The 22,814-nt window shown below is 50.3% G+C and overlaps 1 protein-coding gene across 1 annotated transcript; it reads left to right on the top strand.

Annotated features, from left to right (window-relative positions):
• The first annotated feature begins 6,390 nt into the window (after positions 1–6,390).
• MBOAT4 (membrane bound O-acyltransferase domain containing 4) lies at positions 6,391–15,337 on the top strand. Its single transcript, XM_050945476.1, has 3 exons — positions 6,391–6,509; positions 12,952–13,176; positions 14,374–15,337. Exons 1-3 carry the CDS (start codon positions 6,391–6,393, stop codon positions 15,335–15,337), a joined length of 1,308 nt encoding a protein of 435 aa, XP_050801433.1.
• The last annotated feature ends 7,477 nt before the right edge of the window (positions 15,338–22,814 follow it).

Consider the following 22,814-nt stretch of genomic DNA (forward strand, 5'->3'; position numbering starts at 1 on the left):
GCTGTGGGGATTCCCGGGAGGGGGCCAGGCTGGGGGTCCCCGGCAAGGAGGAGCTGTGGGGATGCCTGGGATGGGGGGCAGGCTGGGGTTCCCTGACAAGGAGGGGCTGTGGGGATGCCTGGGATGGGGGGCAGGCTGGGGTTCCCTGACAAGGAGGGGCTGTGCAGGGTGCCCGGGAGGGGGCCAGGCTGGGGATCCGTAGCAGGGAGGGGCTGCACAGGGGGACAGGCTGGGGGCCCCTGGCAGGGAGGGACTGTGTGGAGGTGCCCAGCATGCTGCTCTGCAGCACCCCCTCTATCCTTCCCACTCCCTGCCATGGTGCCCCTCTCCCTTTCTCACAAACGGGGTATTCCCACGTGAGCCCTATGGCTCCATACTGCGCTGGGCTGCTCCTCCCAATGCTGGCCGAGGAGCAGCAGTGAGGTGGACACTGCACCCAGTACTGTCCTGTGCTAACAGTCCCTGGGGGGATGGCAATGGGAACGGGCTGGAGCTATTCTGGGTAAGTCTATACTGCACCTGGCAACAAGCCTCCCACAGACTTGTGCTAGTGCTGCTCAAGCCTGCATGATAAAAATAGTGAGGATGTGTCACTCGAGCTCTCAAACCTTCTGGGTCTGAGGTCAGTGGCTAGCCGAATCTCTGCTGCAGCCACAACAGCCACACCACTAGTACTGGCATGCTAGTGGGAGTCTGTCTATCTGGGCTGGGGACCCAATCCCAGCCACAATATAAACATACCCCAAGGGCTCAGGTGTTGGACTGCTGTGTATAGAAACACCTAACTAAGCACCCTGCAGCCCAGCAGACTCCTCAATCCCAAGTTAAGTGCTCAGTTCTCTGTACAGTGTATGGGGAGAGAAAGGGATTTCCAAAGGCCAGGACGTTAACTTGGGAGCAGCCTAAACTGGTCATTAGGAAATGCCAAGGAGAGGGGTGGGGCCTGAGCCCAAGGAGAGTTGGTGCTGTATCTGCCCGGATTCACAGCTGTGAACCCTCTCCTGGAGTTAGGTGTGTCAGGTCAGCCCTTTCTCACCAGAAAGAAAAAAAAAAGGGGTGGGGGGGGGAAGTGGTGTCCTCTCTTATAACCAATAGCTTAGTGGTTATTGCACTCACCTGGACTGTCAGAGAGACAGGGTAAGTCCCTGCTCTGCCATTCTCTTGCATGCCAGGTGGGTGCCATAACCGCCAGGCTATTGGGTTGGGACTCTCTAAATCTCTCCTGTTGATCATAGAATCTGAAATGTAAGGCTGGAAGGGACCTTCAGAGGTCATCGCTTTCAGCTCCCTGTGCTGAGGTAGGACCAAGTAAACCCAGATTGACTCTGATAGGTGTTTGTTCAACCTGTTGTTAAAACCTTCCAGTGATGGGGATTTCACAATCTTCCTTGGAAGCCTGTTCCAGAGCTTAACTACTCTTAGAGTTAGGAAGTTTTTCCTAACATCTAACCTAAATCTCCTTCGATTGAGTCAACAATGTGATGCAGTTGAAAAGGCTAATATTTTCTGGTGTATTAACAGGAGTGTCAGACACGGGAGGTGATTGTCCTGCTCTAGTTGGCACTGGTGAGGCCTCAGCTGGAGTACTGCATCCAATTCTGGGTGCCACGCTTCAGGAAATAGGTGGACAAATTGGAGAGAGTCCAGAGGAGAGCAACAAAAATGATAAAGGTTTAGAAAATCTGGCCTATGTGGAAAGATTAAAAAAGCCGGGCCTGTTTAGTCTTGAGAAAAGACAGCTGAAGGGGAACTGAAAACAATTTTCAACTATGTTAAGGGCTGTTATAAAGAGGAAGCCATCAGTTGTTCTCCCGTGTGTGACACTCCTGTTGATACACCAGAGAATAATATTAGCCTTTTCAACAACTGCATCACATTGTTGACTCATTCATATGTGATCCAGTATATCCCCTAGATCATTCTTTTGAGCAGTACTACCACCTAGCCAGTTATTCTCCATTTTGTAGTTGTGCGTTTGATTTTTCCTTCTTAAGTACTTTGTACTTGTCTTTATTTAATTTTATCTTGTTGATTTCAGATCAATTCATTAATTTGTCAGTTGTTTTGAATTCTAAATCTGTCTTAAACCTGCTCACAACCTCTCCTAGCTTTGTGTTATCTGCATATTTTATAAGCATATTCTCCACTCCATTATCCAAGTAATTAATGAAAATACTAAATAGTATCAACCCAGGACTGGCCCCTGTCGGATCCCACTATAAACACCCGCTTAGTTTGACAGTGAACCATTGATAATTGCTCTTTCACCAGTTGTGTACTCATAGTAATATTGTTAATAAACCCGTACTTCCTCGATAGGGACACTTAGAAACGGCGGCATTTCTAAAGCCACCTTGTCACCTGAATCTCCTTTTGGAATCACCTTTTGTGGCAGCCTAGACGACACTGGCGTTCACATTCATTCTGTGCAGTTCATTGTTCTTATAGTGAAGTTATTTGCCAGAGAGGAAGCCCCTGGCTGCTCCAATGCTCCTAGTTTGCGGTTTGCAAATACGTCAATGGGGTGTTATCTGTAAAGACTGCAAATGAGGCTGCTGTAAGATAATGCTGAAACTTTTCTGTTACTGCCCAGACGAACGCTCGGCATTCCAATTTGAATGATTTGTATTTCCTGTCTTTCTTTTTTTTTTCAGATCTCTTTAAGCCCTGACTTGCATAAGCAGTAACTCACTCCTTGCCATCTTGCTCCTGAGCAAGAATAGCTCCCAATCCTTGTTGCTGGCATCAATGTACACTCTAAAGGATAGTTCATAATCTGGATATACCAGGATAGGTGGTTGCACTAGGGGGGATTTCAGTTCTTCAAATGCTGCACTATGCACTCCATTTTACCTGAGCAGCTTTAGAAATTTTCTCACCTCCGGTGTTTCTCTTAGCAGTTCATTCAGTGGCAGAGCAACTTTAGCAAAGTGCTCAAGAAATCAACAATGATATCAGACAAATCCCAAGAACGTCTTGTACTGTAGCAGCAGATACTGGCCACTCCTCTACCACTTTCAGTTTCTCTGGATCAGTAGCCACCCTGCAGAAGACACTGTATCCAGATAGGTCAAATACCACATGCAAGTATTGCACATGTTTCTCAAAGGATTTGGAATATACAATGATGTCATCTAGATACACCTCTATCCCGATATAACACTGTCCTCGAGAGCCAAAAAATCTTGCTACGTTATAGATGAAACTGCGTTATATCAAACTTGCTTTGATCCACCGGTATGCACAGCCCTGCCCCCCCCGAGCCCTGCTTTATATCTGAATTCATGTTATATGTGGTCGCATTATATCGGGCTAGAGGTGTATAATAAAACAGTATCAAAGTTCTCAGACCCCAGGCAATGCTTTACTAATCTCTGAAATGTCCCCGGAGCACTACATAACCCAAATAACATTCTTGTAAATTCATAAAGTACCAAGGGTGTTACAAAGGCAGTTTTTTCTTGGTCTTCTGGCACCATGGGAAGAAACATGCTGACATTAATGCCAGTAAGGAATCTTCAGTTCTAGGTTAGGGATAGTTATTTTATGGGTGACTTGGTTCACTCTTCAGGAATCTACACAAAAGTGCAGTTTCCTGTCTTTTGTCTTAATCAGCACAGTGGGCACAGCCCATAGACAGTGACCCTCCTTTGTTACATTAGCTTCCAGCACCTCTTATCCTTTCCTACGGCAGCTAATGCAAAGCGGGAGCAATTGCTCCCAATCATTCCCTAACTGGAGGATGTACTGCGGTGGGTATGGTGTCCAGTATCTGGGTGACACACCTGAAATCCACAGGATGTTGTGAGAAAGCTTTTTCATGTTTCTTAATCAACTGTACTACTCTGTAGATCCTGAAGGCATTCCCAAGTCTATTTTCTTGGTCCAGGCTTATGGGTCTATCCCACCATCCTGGATCACTTGTCTGCAGGTGTCCCACTTCCCCAATCTGTTCCTCAGGTACCAAGGTGTCATCCCTCCCAACCTATGCACATCAGATGCCTGGCTGCATCCCAGGCAAATGCCTTAATCCCTGCACTACTGGGCATAATCAATAGCAGATCAGGCAGTTAGGCATCTAAATCCTGTTGTGGCGCTAACTCTGGGCATATAACATCACCCTTCCCTACAGGGCCGGCGCTACCATTTAGGCAGCCTAGGCAATCGCCTTGGGCGCCAGAATAATTGGTGGGTGGCATTTTGCCGGAAGGGGCGGCAGGCAGCTCCGGTGGAGCTGCTGCAGTGGTGCCTGCGGAGGGTCTGCTGGTCCGCGGCTCCGGAGGAGTTGCCACAGTCGTGCCTGCGGATGGTCGGCTCACGCGGCTCCGGTCAACCGCCCGCAGGCACGACTGCGGCAGCTCCACCGGAGCCACGGAGCACCAGACCCTCCATAGGCACCACTGCGGCAGCTCCAGCAGAGCTGCGGGACCAGCACGTGGGGTGGCGAAATTGCTGTCCACCTAGGGCGCTCAAACCCCTAGCGCAGGTCCTGCTTCCCTAACAGCACCTGCCATTGTCTATGCCCAGCATGACTCCCACTCACCTGTCTGGTTCATTTCCTGCAATGGACCACTGCTGGGCCCCTCTGCAGCACTGCTGACCCAGGGAATGCATGTTGCTGCAGCTGGACAGCAGGGGAAAGACACCAATCAGCCCGAGGGACTGTGTAGTGCTCAAAGAGGGCACGCGGCTATGACACCTTTGCCGATGTCTGTGTTTTGTTTGCTCTTGGAACAGCCACTTTTATCTGTGGGGGTCTTTCCTCTGCATATCCTGGTTTGCCAGCCTTTGAGTCCACTGTGGGAGGAGCACAGGGCAGTGCTGAGTGCCAGTTACCTCCCCTCCGTGGGGACAAAGTGATCTGTAGGTGAATGTGTAACCACTGTTAAAGGGACCTTTAATTTACTGCAGCTGTAGGTTGACCAGAGAGAAAGTGTGAAGAATCGGGACACTCTTTTCAGAGTAGGAGGTACAGGTGCTTATATAAGTCAAGGCCTCTAATACTGGGACGTCTGGTCACCCTATATATATATGTGCACCTGGGGTTAGTGTTGGTGCAGGGTCCAGCTTTCAGAAATGCCTGACGGTTGCCCTGAAATTCCCAGTCCTGCAATTGTGTTACCACAGCAGGGATAGGAGCACCGGCACGTTTATTGCCCTGAAATGGCCTTTTGGGGACCTCACAGACGGGAAGGCTCCTGTTCCATATTCTCATTTCTCACCTGCCATCCCTGCGTGTTGTGAATCCTCCATAGAAATAAAGGCCTGGCCTGGACGAGGGAAGCTGGAAACAGCCAGTTCCACTGGCATGTCCCCTCACCCCCTTTGAAGGCATAGTCATCGCTACCACTGGGAGCTGAGGGATTCGGATGAAGCAAGACATCCAATATAGTTCTGTTACGTGCAACAAAGCCAGCTGGCTAAATGCATGTCCAGGACTCAGACGTTCCCTGGAGTGAGGGGCTCTCAGGGCGGCTCTCATAGGGAGCAGAACTCCAGAACTGTCTGCACCATGGCTGCTGGGTGTGTGGCTCTTGCCTGCACATTTTGGAGCTCTCTGCTATACATTTTGGCCAATGTTTTAAAGCCTGAAGTTACACACCTACACCATATTGAAGGTAAACTGGCCAGGGACTAAACCAAGACTGCTGTGAATGACCCTGAGATCATGGGAAGGGAAAACCCGAGCCTGATGCATCTCGGGGTGCATGCAAGGAGCTGTCGTGTCTCTGTCTTGCTTCTGAACTCCTCCTGCAGCCTTGGCAGCAGGCCTAGCTCATTTGCTGTCTTTCCACTGGCTCCTCCATACCCTTTCAACAGCTTGAATGAGACACCATCCAGCTGCAGCGGCGGGGTATCAGAACACACAGACAAAGCAAACGCAACTGCCCTGCTTTAGTCGTCAGATAATTGCTGAAGTCATTTCACCCATCGCCAAGGTGTTCCAATAGCTTGGTATTTAAGCTGCATGTTGGCAAAGAATGCTTGCTTATCTCTGCGTGTAACGCTCCCTCAGATCGAAAAGCAGGAGGTTGCTCAGGAACTTAGCAGCCCAAATATGAAGCAGCATGTTTTCCATGTGAACACAGGTCCTGGGGCTTAGGTACTTAGCAGAAATAGCATTTACGAAAACAGAGAGAATATTTTCCTTTTCTTCTTGCATGTATCATGGTGTGCCAGGCCCCCCAGTTCAGATAACCTTGTTTCCTTAGCACGCTGGCTTTGCTGTCTGACAGACACATTTACACTGCTTATCTGGGGTTTGGCTTTAACCCCGCCTTCCTGCCACATATAAAAGGAAGGGGGAAAGACCCGAGTTTCAGTTCTTCATCCAGGTGCCCCAGGAACTGAAGACCATTGCAGAATTAACTCTCTGGAAAAGCAGACTCAATGGATTGGGCAAGTCCACTTGCTCCGCACCCTATAGCTTACTACCAGCTGGTTGCGTTTCCATTTGCCGTTTCCTTTCACTGTCTCTGCACCTCTGGGTGTCTCTCACTAAATGCCAGGTATGCTTTCATGTTTGCTTTAAGTCCATGCTCATGGGCTTTGGTGGTGGATTCTAGTCTAAGTGCAGGTTTCACAGGTGAGGCAATTTTGCTAACCTCTTTCCTAGGGAAGAGGGATGGGCACAGCAAGGATCTGGGAATCAAAACTCTCTGTATCTACTCATGATTACAACTGAGTCACACTGTGACCTTGTCACAACCTCTGTGTGTCTCGGTTTCACCCCATGTAATTAATCTTTGTCAAGTATTTTGAGATGCGTAGATGAACAGCCCTGGAGAATCACAAAGTATCATTAAATGCCTAAAGACCTGCAAGCTACAGCAGATCTGGCTTGAAGATGCAGAGATTATATGAATCTGAATCACAGGTCATGTGCCAAGGAATCAGTGAAGAACCTGTGACCTTCAAGTGGGATTTTCAAAGGCACCTAAGTGACTCAGAAGCACAAGTCTCCCTGATTTGCAGAGGGACTAGTGTTTCTGTTAGGTGATTTATAAAACCTCACCTCCGCAGTTGGGCATGGAGGCAGTAGTCACGGGTTATAATCCGAGGAAAGAGTGGGGAGAGGAAATTAGTGCACCAAGTTCACTCAGGTCTTCTGGAGTTAATGGGACTTGCAGGTCAGTCAAGTGATATAGTAACTCCTCACTTAACCTTGGTCCTGAAAAATGCAACTTTAAGCAAAATGGTGTTAAGTGAATCCAATTTCCCCAAAAGAATTAATGTAAATGGGGGGGGGTTAGGTTCCAGGGAATTTTTTTTCACCAGACAAAAAACTATATATTATATAGATATACCCATAGCATACATTTTAAACAAACAATTGAATACTGTTCACAGCTATGATGATTCTGAAGCTTGGGTGAGGTTGTGAAGTCAGAGGGTGGAAGAGGGAAGGATATTTCCCAGGGAATGCCTTGCCACTAAATGATGAACTAGCACTCGGCTGAGCCCTCAAGGTTTAACAAGGGCGGCTCTAGGCACCAGCTAAACAAGCAGGTGCTTGGGACGGCATAATACTGGGGCCCCAGCTCAAACCTGAGGCAGCATCCTGGGCTGGATCCTGACTGCCCCAGTGGGCGGTAACTAGCCTGTTGTTCTGCCACTGGGGTGCGAAGGAGCAGAGATCTGGCTAAGTGGGGAGTGTGTCCCTGCTGCTCTCCCGCGGGCCTGCACAGTGCACCGGTGCCTGGAGTCTCCTTCTGCCTCCCCCCCTGCAGGGGGCGAGCAACCTGGCAGAGCAGCAGCATCTGTCCAGCAAGCCCAGCCCCTCCTCCTTGAGTCCTCCAGCCCCAGAGCTCTCTCCATTGCATGCCCCTTGGGCTCCCAGCTGGGCAGCCTCAGTGCTGGGAAAACACCAGCAGGGCTGGGTCCAGTGTGTATCCGAGCTCGTGGGGAGCTCTCTCGCCCCAATGACTAGCGCCTTACCTACGACAAGTACAGTAGTGCAATAGGAACGTGACGTGAAAAATAACGGTCACTCAAATCACGATTACGTGTATGTACTGTGCTGCCCTATCAGTGCCATTCGTGCTAATTTCTGTTTCATGTCGGTACCAGTGGTTATAGGGCTAACATGCCGGGACAAAAACTAAAATGACTTTCCAGCGCTGCCTACCAGCAACAAAGGGAGAAACGGCAAAAAGAATTAGGAAAACTATCTCATACTTCAAAAAAGTGTTTTAAAAGTCAACAATCAAGGAGAAAGCTCTAAGCAATGCATTGAAGGTGATTGGTCTTCATCAGTTGATGAATAATCAAACCAAAGATTATCTTTATCAACTGATAAAGATGAACAACAATCTGACCAAAGATTATCTTCGCTAACTGATAAAGATGAACAATCGCAATCTATCCAAAGATTTACTACTTCAGCTGAAGAGTCCAGAAATGAAGAACTGTTATCCAAATCTAAAACTGAAGAACAATTATTGGAAGGTGGAGAGACTGACATAGGATCGGATCCAAGTACATGGCCAACAATAATTACTGATGCAATGTGAATGATTATTGTAAAAAAAAGGTCCTTCAAAACTAGATCCTACATTTGATTATCCATTTAATGAGCTGAATCATCTATTTATGCCATCCAGTATGAAGAAAAAAAATGAAAAATGGGGAACAAATTAATAGCTCATGGTTAGTGTATTCACAGACCAAAGATGTAGTTTTTTGTTTTTGCTGCAAACTGTTCTGTAACTTGGACATTCTTCTGGCAACTGCAGGTTTTAATGACTGGCAAAATTTGCATCAGCATTTGAAAGAACATGAAACATCAAAAAAAATTTACGCTCATTGACAAATTGGATTGAGCTGTCAAACAGATTACATTCTGGTACAAAAATCGATGTACAGCAACGTCAATTAAATTCAGAAATTCTACATTGGCAAGCTGTGTTGGAACGTTTTCTGGCAATCATTAATTTCCTAGCTGAACAGTGCCTTACATTCCTTGGATCCTCAGATATTTTATATGAGAATAACAATGGAAATTTCTTAAAATTAGTTTAGTTATTGGCAAAATTTGATAATGTTATGGCTGAGCATGTACGATGAGTGAAAGTTGGAGAGATTCACACCCATTATTTGGGTAAAAATACACAAAATGAGATAATAGAATTAATTTCTAATGGAGTGCGTAATGAAATTTTATCGAATTTGAAACATGCCAAATATTACTCAATTACAGTTGATTGTACTCAAGATCTGAGTAAAACCGAGCAAATGTCAATAGTTTTATGATTTCTGAAAACTGATGAAAATGCAGAAGTGAAAATTTGTGAACACTTCCTAGAATTTATGCCAGTGAACGAAACTACTGGGAAAGCCCTCACAGATGTAATTCTACAGAGACTGGAACACTATGGAATACCTTTAGAAAATATGCACGGCCAAGGGTATGATAACGGTTCAAATATGCGAGGATGACATATGGATGTACAGCAAAGAATACTGAATTTAAACCATTGAGCTTTTTTCATTCCTTGCCATGTGCATTCACTCAGTCTGGTTGTTAGTGATGCTGCCAAATCTAAAGATGCCGTTTCATATTTTACCACAGTGCAAGCAATGTACAACTTTTTTAGTGCTTCCACACACCGTTAGGCAGTCTTGAAGAAGCATCTTGAACAAAAATTCACACTTAAACCTCTAAGTCAAACTAGATGGGAAAGCAGCATAGACGCTATTAGACCATTCCGATATTCATCAGGAGAGATTTACGATGCACTACATGAAATAAACCAGGACTTGTCATATGATCCTTCATTTCAACATGAAGCTGAAACATTGGCTCAGAAGATGATGCAGTTTCAATTTTCATGTTGCATGGTTATTTGGCATAATATTCTAAATCAAATTAATTTGACGAGCTAAGTTATGCAGAACATAACCATAGATATATCCGAGGCAAAGATGATTTTGAATAAAACGCTGGAATATTTAAAAAATACTGTTCAGATGAGGATTTGAAGAAACTGTCAAAGAAGCAACAACAATAGCAGAGGATCTTGATTTTGAACTGATGTTTGCACCTGAACAATTCATTCGTCCTCGGAAAAAAACAAGACAGTTTTGTTATGAGGCTCATGATGATCCTATTCTCGATCCAAACAAAAGGTTTAAAGTTGAATGTTTCTATTGTATTTTGGATGTAGCTATAACTGCCACTGAAGAAAGATTATCAGTTGCATGGTCATTGTGAAACTTTTGAATTTTTATATGATATTGGAAATATTAAAAATCAGTTTTCCAAAGACGACCTCATGAAGCACTGCAAACCTACATTTGACGCTCAGTACTGATAATGCTGCTGACATTGATTCAGTAGAATTGTATGAATTAATAGATTTATCTGAACTAATAAGTCCTAAAACGTCTCTTCTAAAAGTATTAGAATTTATAGCAAGAAATGATTTTTTCACTCCAAACACTGCTATAGCATTACACAGTCTTTTAACATTAACAGTATCAGTGGCTTCTGGTGAGCGCAGTTTCTCAAAACTGAAATTACTTAAAAATTGTTTGAGGTCCACCATGTCTCAAAATCGTTTGTCAGGACTCAAATTAATTTCAATTGAAAGTACTATTGCAAAAAATTTAGATTTCACTGACTTATTAAAAGACAACGCAAGTGTAAAGAACAGAAAAATTCAGTTCATATAAATTCTTCTAATTTATGAGAAATTGGAAGACACTAACATTTTTCATTACTGAATAGTTGAACCCAAATTGTTTGTAATTGTGATTTTGTTAAAATTAAATGTTAAAATTACACTAGTGGGAAATTGTTTTATTTCACTAACTACAAATTCTCTGTTTTCATTTTTTAAAAAATTTTAAATAGTCAAAACAAAATTGCAAAGTGCAAACGTGTAAAATAAAAAAAAAAAGTGGGGCGGGGGGCAGCCAAAAATTTTTTTGCTTGGGGCAGCAAAAAACCTAGAGCAGGCCCTGAGAGTTAACACGTTATTAATGTAGCCTCTCACACAAGGCAGCAATGCAGAGAGGGGAAACAGCATAGCATACAGAGACAGACACACACCCTGTGTGTGTCGGAGGAGAGAGAGACGCACAGTGCCCCTTTAAGTAAGCTGACCCACTTACTTTAAGTGGATCAGGAAGTTGAGACAGCAGCTGCTGCCCCAAGCTCTCTGTCTCTCTCCCTCTGTGTCCCCTCCCTGCTCTATATGGAGAAGGGGTAAGCGGGGGGCAGGAGGAGTAGGGGGAAGGGGGACACCCTGACATTAGCTGCCCCCCCCCACACTGCAAGCAGGAGTCTCTGGGAGCAGCTCCAAGGCAGAGGGCAGGAGCAGCACATGGCAGCGGGGGGGAGGGACAGCTGAACTGCTGGCAATTGATAGCCTGCTGGGTGGCTGCCGCATAGGGGGGCAGGGAGCTGATAGGGGGAGTTGATGGGGGGCTGACAGTCTCCCCTAGTTCCAAGCCCCCACCAGCAAGCAGCAACAGGCTGCTCTTCCTGCAAGCAGTGGACAAAGCAGGCGGCTGCCAAACGACATTAAAAGGGAGCATTGCGCAACTTTAAATGAGCATGTTCCCTAACTGATCAGCAATGTAACCACGAAACAACGTTAACTGGGACGACTTTAAGTGAGGAGTTACAGTACAATGAACCAAACAGAAAGCCACAGCTAGATTCAATGCACCAGCCTACATTTTCAGAGATGTCAAGCACCCCCTCTCCCACCAGCATGTGAGGGCACTGCAACTCACCAGCACTTTTAGGAATCAAATCACTTTGGGTTGGATGCCCAGGTTGGACAGTTTGGGCCAAAGCCTCCACTGAGGATTTGCCAGCCTAGAGAACACATACAAAGTTCAAATCAGAGGACCTCACCGGAGCCCTAACTGTGTATCCACCATGGACTACAGTCCTCTGGAAAGCTGCCTGGCTGGCTAGCAGGGCAAACTCACAAGTGGCACCTGTCTCATTGGAAGGTTGGGAGAGTTCCCACAGGCCCAAAGGGTTGGCTCACAGAATGTGGCATCCTCCACCCTGTCAGTCACAGCAGCAATCAGGTTAGATGTGTATCTAGGCTGCACAGGTACCCAGCCTCTAACGAGTGGAGGAACAGGAAACTATGGGCAGCTAAAGCAGAGAAAAGCGTAAGACAATGCTGGTGAGTGGTGAGTTCCTGGAGATCAGAGAGCTGGCAGTGCTCAGCGCCTTCGTGCTTGTGATGATCAGCAGCATGGTGCTCTGTTAGGGTTAGGAAATTGCCCAGGGAGGCACAGCTTCAAGTGCTCTGATGGTTTCCCTCTGCCCCTGGGTGAGTGCCGAGCTCTGCCAGGAAGAACTGAGCACAGCAGTGTGGGGAATGTCTCACCTGCTACCCAAGACTTTGGCAGGGGTTCAGAGAAGAGTGTGTGGACAAGATGGGTGATGTCAAACACAGCCGCACTGGCATGGGGAACTAAGCCTCCGTTGGCCCAGGGATGACGTTGTGGCAGGGCTGGCTAAAGAGCAAGGCTACACTGGTGAGTTTGTAAAGATTTAGCGACAAAATGTACTTACCCCCGAGAATCACCAGCTATTGCTGGCATTGAAGAGCATCCAAGGAGGGAACCCATCACGGCTTGGGTGGAGGCGGGAGAGCACGCCTGGAGAAAACATAGCATTTGGCCAAGTCTGCTTTGGGGTTGGTGGAGGGATGAGTCTGGAAATGAAGCAAGAGGAAGGCAGTGCCATGAGCTGTCTGGTAGGGACAGTCTGTTAGACCACTGAAGCAGTGCTGACAAGGGAGGGCAGCGGGAGGGGCAATTTGTACAAAAGCAAGAAGCTACAAGGGATGGCAAAGCCACCCCAGGAGAGAATCGAGAGCCCCTCCTCACCCGCAGGCTGTCTTAGTGCTGGGCAACGTCAAACTCACTGAACCTCCGCGGCCTCAGAAAGCCTTTGCAAACATCTCTGATTTCTTCTAGGTACGTCTTGCTCCTGGTGGGAGGCTGCCTTCTAGCATGTGCTGCCATGGGATGGTACGCCCTGCTGCTCTTCATCCCCACCTTCTGCTCCGTGGCCATTTTCCACTCTGTCAGCCCACCGCAGGTCCACACGTGGGCATTTGTGCTCCAGATGTCCTGGCAGACTCTTTGTCACCTGGGCCTGCACTACAGAGAACATTATCTGCAAGGAGCCCCATGCATCAGGTATCAGGCAGCAATGTACAAGCCCGCCTGTTTCCTCCAACAGGGCCAGATTTTGCATCAAGACTTATCCAGATTTTTCTGGGCTGTATGGGCATAACTGAGAGCAGAATCTGTGTGGTCTCTAGAGGCAGTCACACTCTCCTGAGGACAGTCCGTGTCTCTTAACACCATGCACTGTCTTTTCACATGAAATGCTATAGCAAGCTGTCACCGTATTTCACAAAGCTTGTCTTTCCTATGTCTGCTTCAGCATTCTAGGGAGAAGATTCCCCCCACAGTTTAACAGCCTGGTTTTTGCCTTTTCTGTCTCATGCTCAGCACCTTCCAGAGTCATTAAGAGCTAAAATCAGGTGGCCCCTACTTTTCCATGTACCTTTCCAGATGTGAAATGTTCATGACCTTTCCAGCATTCGCTCGGCAGGCCGGGCGCTCAGCATCCACCCAGGGCAGCACTGACGGTGGTGGAATCACTTCTCGTCCATCAGGATGTCAGTCTGCTCCCATCCCTGTCCTGACTCAGCTGTCCCACTTGGGCATCCCACGCTTTGACTGTGCACTGGGTCCGGCCAGCTCCTCCTGGCAAGATGCAGGGATGGTGCCAGCATGTTCAGGGGAACAGATGGAAGTGGAGCAGGCCCACTGCAAATAACCAGGCAGTCACTAAGCATGCTGAGGCTTTAAGGTCTGGGTGTGTGGCGTGGGTATTGAGGTTGGTGCTATATGTGGCTCACGGCGTCAACTGGTTTTTGCAGACATGCAGCAGGGTTGGCTCAGCCATCTGTACAGCTGTGTAAGGCAGGAAAATGGGAGGGGCAGGGCAGTGGTTAGTGGCTGCTTATTAAACTGTGTTTGCAGCACAGAGAGGGAGGCTGAGGCAGAGCTCCGCCTGCTATGACCTGATGTTTATACAGGCTAGGTCCAGCCCCATGCAGCCAGAGTGTGTCTCGATCCAAGCCAGCACAGAAGGGGCTGATTCTGCAGCTGCCCCCTGGCAGTAGTGGCTGGAACAGAACTGTGTTCCAGCACTTTCACAAGGTCATGCCGCGTGGAGGAGGCCATGTCACTCTCAGGAGCCCTCCGTACAGCGTGACCTCACACGCAGAATCGCTACGTGTCCATTCAGGGCAACACCAGCCCTGGCGTGCACTACGGGACCCCGCTCACCGCCACTCCGCTTGCTCTCTCTCCTCCTTGCAGGTTGACAATCGCCCTCTCGTCTCTCATGCTGCAGACGCAGAAGGTCACATCGCTGGCTCTGGATATCCACGAAGGGAAGGTGACTATGGCAGCTGAGTGGGGGAATGGGAGGCAGCCACTGCTGTGGGCGCTGCCTCTATGCAGCTACCTGCTCTTTTTCCCTGCCCTGCTGGGAGGCCCGCTATGCTCCTTCCGGAGATTTCAGGTCCAGATCCAGGGCTCATGCACTTCATGCCCCACACCTCCCTTGAGAGTTGCAGGCCAGAAATGCCTTCATGCTCTGGCTCTGCACCTGCTGAGAACAGCTGTGAGGAGCTGTGTGGCCCCGCTGGCCCTCATGACGGATTGCACAGGCTTTGGCTGCGTGTACGTCATGTGGCGTTCCGCCCTGCTCTTCAGACTGGCTTATTACTCCCAGTGGGTGCTCGACGAGGCTCTCCTCAGTGCAGCAGGCTTTGGGCTGGAGCTTGGCCACGCCACCGGTGCAGAGGCTGCCTGTGGCGACCTCTCTGATGCAGACATATGGACCTTGGAGACCACCAACAGAATAGCCCTCTTCACCAGGACCTGGAACAAGAGCACTTCCTGGTGGCTGAGGAGACTCGTCTTCCAGCGCAGCCCGGCCCAGCCCCTGTTGGCCACCTTTGCCTTCTCGGCCTGGTGGCACGGGCTTCACCCAGGGCAAGTGTTTGGCTTCTTGTGCTGGGCAGTGATGGTGGAGGCCGATTACCGGATTCACCCTTTTCTCCGTTCACTTGCAAAGTCCTGGCACAGCAAGGTGCTGTATCATGCCCTGACCTGGGTCCAGACCCAGCTGATTATTGCATACATCATGGCTGCGGTGGAGATGAGGAGCTTCTCTGCACTCTGGCTGCTGGGCGCCTCCTACAACAGCTTCTTCCCTCTCCTGTATGGTGTTTCACTGCTGTGGCTGGTCGCGAGAGCCAAAGAAAAATGTGTCTGACCCACACTGTTCTCTCCCACCCCCCGGCTATTCACCAGGAGCCATAGAGAACGTAGGAGAGATGGAGATTGTCCCCTTGGTAGGGAGAGGTTTTCTCTAGGTCTAGATATGCCCCTAGTCCCCCCTAAATCCATCATCTCATCACATAAGATAGACTCTCACATTCTAAGGCCAGGAGGGACCATTAGATCATCCAGGCTGACCTGCCCCATAGCACAGACAGAGAACCTCACCCAGTGTTTCCTGCATCCGACAAATAACTCAGGGTTGGATCAGAGCATATCTTTTAGAAGAAGACATCCTGTCTTGACTTAAAGGGTCCAAGTGATGAAGAATTTAGCATGTCTCTAGGTAAACTGTGACATTGATCAGACACTCTGACTGTTAAACATTTGCATCTTATTTCCATTTTCAACTTTGTTGTCTTCACCTTCCAGCCACTGGGCCTTGCTAGAGGGGAGAGATGGGGATTGGGGGAGGAGTGTCCATATTGTCCTTTCATTTGAACCAGTCCTCATATGGCAGGACTCAGTTTCATTTATGTGAGTGGAGCTGGTCTGCTAAATAGTCCATGAAGAATGAAGTCCCCCCAGGCCCTGGGTGTCTGAGCAAGGTGGTGCTATTAGTAAATAGGCCCCCCGAAAAAGACCCACTGATAACTTTGGGCACATCTACACTGCAAAAAACCACCATGGCAGCGAGCCTCAGAAGCCAGATCTACAGATTCAGGTGCAGGGGACTTGTGCTATGATGCTAAAAATAGCAGTGTAGCCATTTCTGCTTGGGCTGGTGCCTGCGCTCTGAAACCGGGCAAAAGGGGAGGGTCTCAGACCCCAGGCTCCAGCCTGGATGGGAACAGCTGCGCAGTTATATTTACCACAGTAGCCCGACACTGAGTCTGTGTACCCTGGCTCTGAGACTTACCACTGCTGTTGGGCTTTCCTGGCAGCACAGACTCTGCCTCACTCGCCGTGTGACCAGCAGAGCCCACCTTTTTCAGCAAGAGAGTCCAGGGTGGAGAAGTCCACGTTCTGTCCTGGGCACTAGCCATGAGTTCCCTGGGGCTGCACAACGTAACTGAGGGTGCAGGATGGCTGAGAGTCTAACTGCACCCCTTAGGGGTTCCTCTTAACAATACAAAACAGAACCTGCTCCAGTCCCAACCCAATAAACTGGGAAAATTAAGCTAGGGTGACAGATGTCCCGATTTTATAGGGACAGTCCCGATTTTGGGTCTTTTTCTTATATAGGCTCCTATTATCCCCCCCACCTCGGTCCCCATTTTTCACATTTGCTGTCTGGTCACCCTAAATTAAGCACCACCCCAGGATGACTCTAAGAGGCAATATTTTCCCTCTCACAAGCACTGAGTTTGTGTATTGCAAAGAAAATGGTGAATAAAAAGGGGAAGAAACCCAGCGTTCATCTGGGAAAACACCCCAACCATGATTCAAAAGTATGTGACCACAAGCCAACACTCACCCCAGAGTACATTGGGCTGTGTCCTTTGCCACAGTGTGAAAGTCAGAAGAACAAATGCTCCTTTAACCTGCCATTCCTCTCCCCCTCGGCACCCCATGGACAGGTGCTGTCCTTGGTCAGCGAAGACCCAGAGTTCAGAGGTATGTTCACATGAATTCACCGCCCACCCCCGGCCGGGTATGAGTTGAGCAAAGTCTCAGCTGCTGCAGTCACCCCTGCAACTGGTTCACGGAGCTGCCACTGTTGTTAAACTCTGCAGCCGTTGGCCACGGCGCTATGGGTTGCTCCGCTGCGGTCATCCCTCTGCCACCAGGCTCTCTGCTGCCGCCCTCTGCCACCGCAGTGTCTCTGCCGCAACATTACATTCTGAGGTTCCACCACTTAACCCCACTCTCAGAGATTTCAGAGGGCAGCGGGGAACTGCCCTACTACTGCAGGCTGCACAGTCTCTTTCACTGCAACACCGTCCAATAGCAGGCCTGAGGCTCAGCACCTGGTTATCAGTGATTTCAGCTCTAGTGATCACTGAACAAAACAAGGAATCTCAGTTGAACCCACTCAGCTGTCTTTAAGCAGTAGAGAGGAGAGAATCAAATGGTGTCCTGGATTCCTTAAGTCAAAGCCCACATCACCAGACCAGAACATCTGTTGTTCCTACCTTCTCTTTCCTTTACTGGCATTTGGCATCCTGCTTAGTGAGCGATATTCAAGTCAGGGTGATCCCTTCAATCAGGACAGGTTCAGTACAGTTCTGTCCCCCTTTACTCATACAATAAGGACAACAACATTTCATTACTCCTACACTCAAGTGACTCATAACCCAACACCAGCCAAAAGTGATCCCTTTGGCAAAGCAGCCCCATCATGCTGCGCGCCTAGGCAGTGTAAGTGTCTCTATGCAAACATGGGCCGTTCCTGAAGTCTTGTCCCTCAGCTCATCACTAGAGGTCAGGGGAGAGCTCATTCAGCCCCTGCTTACATGTAGATAAACCAAAGCTTTCTATTGCCATGTACCTGGTGTTACACATACTGCATGATGTACAAAAAAGCCAGTCTGGGGCAAGTGAAGGCTGTTGATAAGAAACCTATGAACCATCAGATCCCACCTTCAGACTCCCCTTGCCATTAGATCTGTGTCCCTCCTCCCATACCTCAGTAACGCCCCATTCCTGACAGTCGCTCACCCCACCTCAGTCCCAGTTACACATGTGCTCGTGTGCATTCCAGCCCCAGCCCTCCACCTGCGTGTGCGTTTTGACTGGAGCTAGAGGACTGCTTAGCTGTCTGGCACAGGTGGCGCCAAGTCCCCGCTTGTCATGCTAGAGTGAAGGCCTAAATTAACAAGAATAAGCAGCAATTTTGGGGCCCCAACTTGAGTTACTTTAAAGGTCCTGAGTTTCAGGAGGTGCTTAGCCCCCACCCTTGGAAAACCAGAGCCCCAAAACTTGAGGTACCCAAATCATCAGTCACTTGGTCACTTAGACATAGACACAGAGTGCTGGGCTTGCCATTGGCCTCTTTGCCTAGGGCTAGTCCTGCTGTTGACCCGGTTGACTCACGCTGGTCCTGACATTGGCCTCTTTGCCCAATGTTGGTCCTGACATCAACCCAGTCTCGCCATGCTGGTCCTGCCGTCGGCCCATTCATTCCTGATGCTGGTCCTGCCGTCAGCCCCGTCGCCTTGTGCTGGTCCTGCCGTTGGCCCAGTCATCTCTGGTGTGGGTCCTGCCATCAGCTCATTCATCCCTGGTGCTGGTCCTGCTGTCAGCCTGTTTGCCAGGCACAGGTCCTGCTGTCGGCCCAGTTATCCCTTGCTGGTCCTGCCGTCGGCCCAGTCATCCCATGCTGGTCCTGCCATCGACCTAATAGAGCCCTGCAGTTCTACTGTCAGCCTAACTGCCTCCCTCCTCACAGGGTTTTACCCCTTGTCTCTAGGTGGTTCCCCTCTGCGATGATTGCTAGTCTAGGGACTCTAAGCCAAAGGGGAGCAATGTACCCTAACCCCACAACTTCCCAGCTCCACAGGCTCACGGCTGTGGTGTTCGGGCCTTCTCCCCCTGCAGTCGCCAGCCCTGGCTCCGTCCTTCTCCACGGGGAGCCACCACAGGCCCCCCCATAGCTGCCTCAGCAACCTACTGCCCTTTGGCAGGTTTCCCTGGCTTCTCCCATCAGGGGCCACTGCTGGCCCCCTCCAGTAACTGCAAGTCCCCCCACAACTGCTGCTCCTGCCAGCTTTCTCCCCACTGCGTCCCTCCCAACATTCAAGTGGCTAAAGCCGGCTGCAGCACCACTCCGGTTTGGCTTGTCTGCCGCTCCGCGACGGAGGGGAGGCCGGGCCGAAGCCGAGTGGCCCTGCGACCCTGCATGCCCGGTCTCAATGGTAAGGGTGTGAATCTGTGCCACACCATTCAGCAGCGAGGCGGCTGCAGCGCTGGGTGCACCTGAGGAAAGGCACAGATGGGCTTTAGCCCTGGATAGCCCAGCAGATGGCAGCATGGGCCTGTTTGCAGACTCATCCCAGCACTGCGGAAAGCCACAGGCGCTGTGCAGAGGAAGTTTGAGCCCAACCAGTCAGGCCCCTGGCAAGTGATGTGTGGGGTAGCCAGGGAGAGGAAAGCTACCCCTCAATGCATGGCCAGGGGTCAGGGCTAACGCATCCTCTCCTCTCCTCCCACAAATAGCTGCCAGTCTAAGGGCTGGATTGGTGATAACCCCTCTGCCCTGGCTCTCGGGGCCATATAAATATGACTGCCCAATGCTGAGAGTGGTTTCCTGCACCAGCCTGTATGGGGCTGAGCAGGCCCAGTTCAAGGGGCAAGGGGCAAGCAGTCCCTGTGTGGGGCTGGGCAGGACCAGTTCACCCTGCCACGGACTGCGAGTCTGGTGTTTACCGGTTCCTGCCTTCTGATCCTGCCCTCCTGACTCCGCCTGACTCTTGGTCACTGCCACCTGGGTCCCACCCTCCGGTTTGGGTCTCAATTCTGATCTCCTGGCGCTCCACCCTGGCCCAGTTCCTGGTAATTGGCCTCTCGACCCATGCCCAACGCTAACCTTTAGGCCAGGCTGCCCACACCTTGGCCCTGACAGCTCGTATGTACTATTGTAACCCACAAGAGCGGGCCTGGCGTGAGAGGAATGGATCAAGCTGCCCAGCTGCGGTCGCTGGAAGCAGCAGACTCACCCAAATGGGCCACCCGCCTTTAGGTGGTTAACCAAGTCCTGCAGGATTGGTCATGCAGGTGGCCATGGAGAACTAGCTACTCCAGGAAGAGGTAGGCCAGCTGTATGCAGCGATGGCCACTTTTCAGGCACGCCTTGCAGTGCCCTGCCCTGAACAGGGTCATAGGGCTCCTCTACTGAAACGTTTTTATGGGTCCTGCCAGCAGTTCCGGGGCTTCGTGAATCAGTTTCTCCTCCTGTTCCTGACGTGCCTCCAGGTCCCAGGTGAGCCTGGACGTCAACGTGCAGACAGGAGAAGTGCTAGACTGGGCCTGCTCCCTGCTGGATACTGAAAGCTCGATACCGTTGAACAGGAACGGTTCCCACCAGTCCATGGCGGTGACATTCCACAGCCTGTGCTGGGCTCAAATGGCTGAGGCTGCTCTGAGGAAACTCCAGCAGGAGCAGGAGACGGCTGCCCCCAACGTGGCGCACTTCCACCATCTCACAGCCAACACTGAAGTCAATGAGGCAGAGCAGCTGGGTCATCGTTTGTGCAGACAACCGGCTGTGTGGAAGAAGACAATTAAAAGGGGGCTCCCTGCAACCTCCCTCTCTGCGTGTTGCTCCCTCAACACTTGCACGTCCCCCGAACTGATGCAGGTGGCTACATCCCGTTGGTGGCTCCCCCAAGGAAAGGGAACAACACCGTCTGTGCTCCGATTTCAGGGAGTCAGGCCCCTCTATTTCTGTCGGTCCCAGGCAAGCCCCAAGGGGCCTGGGAAGAGGCAGCCCATGCAGGCTAAGAGGGCTGGGCCAGGGCGGAAAGGAGTTCCCCCACACCTGAGTCCTAACTGGCACACAGCCTGCGCCCCGTCAGGAGGCGTTTTCAGACTCCTGCCCCCGATTTGGCTGGGCAGGATCCATGAAGGATGCTGATGCTGTTAGTGATGCAAAGCAGGACCCTCCTGTCTGCAGGCAGCGCTGCAGGAGGGGCAGCGTTACTGTTTGTTAATCATGTGGGGCCCCATTGTGCTGTGCTGTCCTGTGCCAGAGACAGTCCCTGCCCACAAGAGCTCACAGAGAGCTGAGACACACCAGCTGCCCTGTGGAATCAGGAACTTCATATGGGGAGGGGCTCTGGTGGAGGCTGGCACCCCAGGGGGGCAGCTGCAAAGCTCCCTGCCTCACGTGATGATCTGTCAGCAGATGTGCAAGGGGAGCCTCAGGGCATGTCCTGGCTTCCTGGGAGTGGTCCTGGGCAAGTGCCATGTGGCCTGCAGGCCTGGGCAGAACTCTGCCAAGCACTAGCGTGAACAGCATTGACTGCCTTCCCCTCAGCCACGGCAGGAGGGCGTGCCATGGCAGGCTCCCTCCGCTCCACGCTCAGGGACGGCTTGGACTTTGGCCAGGAGCAGACCAGACACATTTCCAGCTTTCGTACCTCAGCCAAATATTCCCTACCTAGCTCCTTTCCCAACAATAACCCACCCGCGTTTCATTACCTTGTGGTCTGGCTCGGTGAGCAAACACCCGACCTGCTCTCAAAACACAGCGAGCATCAGAAACCCGCCCCCAGGCATGGAATATTGCGCAATGTTTGCTCTGGAGATGGGAGCATGGGGACTGATGGACGTGCCTTTCAGTGCACACCCAAGGGTGTGCCCTTGGGTACTCGGCCCTTATGCCAGTGCAAAGCGAGAACAAAGCAGGGTGGGGGGACACCAAGTTAGAGGGGGGCAGGAGGCCTTGGGATCCCGCTGATTAAAGTCTAGGCAACCAAGGCAACCTGTGTCTGTGTACAATTTAGCATGTGGTAAGCGGTTGGGTTACAGTCTGAGCTAACATCCCACCTTTTATTCTAGTCCAGACAAGGCCTAGCACGTGCTACAGCCCCTTTCCGAGGGCAGACAAGGCCTCGGGGCAGGAACAGATGGCAAGGAGTGAACTGTGAACTCCGAGGGAACCCCTAGACAAAGGTGTACATGACAAATGATCAAAAAGGACCAAACCGAGACAGCACAAGAGAACCTTCCCATTGCTAGGCCTCATCACCAATAAGTTGCTCATAGTAATGGGTGTAGAAGCATGTGCAGCTTTGCTGTCTGTGCTATTTACGCCACACATCAGCGGTCTGACGGAGGGCATTGTCCAGTGCCTTCCTTCCCCTTGGCACTTCCCTGGACTCACTTCTGGCCAGGCAGGTCACTCCATCAGTCTGATCAATGAAGTGCAAGCCTGGGCTGCCAAGCGGGAACGATGTGGTGAGACCCTGCCCGTTTCTGTTCCCCAGTCCGGCCATGAGACAGGACAGCCTCTCAGGCCCAGCAGATGAAGGGCGAGTGTTTCTTTAAAGCTGCCCTTTTAGCGGCAGTCATGTGTCATAAGAACATAGGACTTGCCAGACGGGAGCAGACCTGCCGGCCACCTAATCCACCGTCTTGCCTCTGGCAATGACTCGTGTCAGTTCAGGACAACTGCTCCTGGATTCCCCAGCAGCAGTTCAGTAAGGGCACCCACTCTTGGCTTTCCACCCCCCAGCTGGTGCCTCCCTGCGGTGGAGACATGCGACTCTGTCTCCCTTCTGATCGGGCTATTCCCAGGCTGGACACTTCTCTTGTCTTCACTGGGTCATTCCCAGCACAGCCAGGTTGCTTAGCTTCTCTTCTCTTCAGAGATGGGTCACAATGTAATTGCTCCAGATATAAAGTTACCACACTGCTCTTTTTAAGCAACCCTACTTTAGTCAAAGTACAAAGCATTACAAACATATTAAACAATAAAAGAACCTACCCACATGCTAATAAGCTTGCCACAGTACATCCCACCTCTCATA

This window comes from Gopherus flavomarginatus, chromosome 3 (genome assembly GCF_025201925.1).
Source record: "Gopherus flavomarginatus isolate rGopFla2 chromosome 3, rGopFla2.mat.asm, whole genome shotgun sequence".
NCBI classification, from domain to species: Eukaryota; Metazoa; Chordata; order Testudines; family Testudinidae; genus Gopherus; species Gopherus flavomarginatus.

Bases quoted from the DNA above. Each gene is read 5' to 3' on its own strand.
- MBOAT4 (XM_050945476.1), top strand. From the start codon at position 6,391: ATGGATTGGGCAAGTCCACTTGCTCCGCACCCTATAGCTTACTACCAG. The intron at 6,510-12,951 runs GTATGCTTTCAT...GATTTCTTCTAG, and splicing joins TGTCTCTCACTAAATGCCAG to GTACGTCTTGCTCCTGGTGG. The intron at 13,177-14,373 runs GTATCAGGCAGC...TCCTCCTTGCAG, and splicing joins CAAGGAGCCCCATGCATCAG to GTTGACAATCGCCCTCTCGT.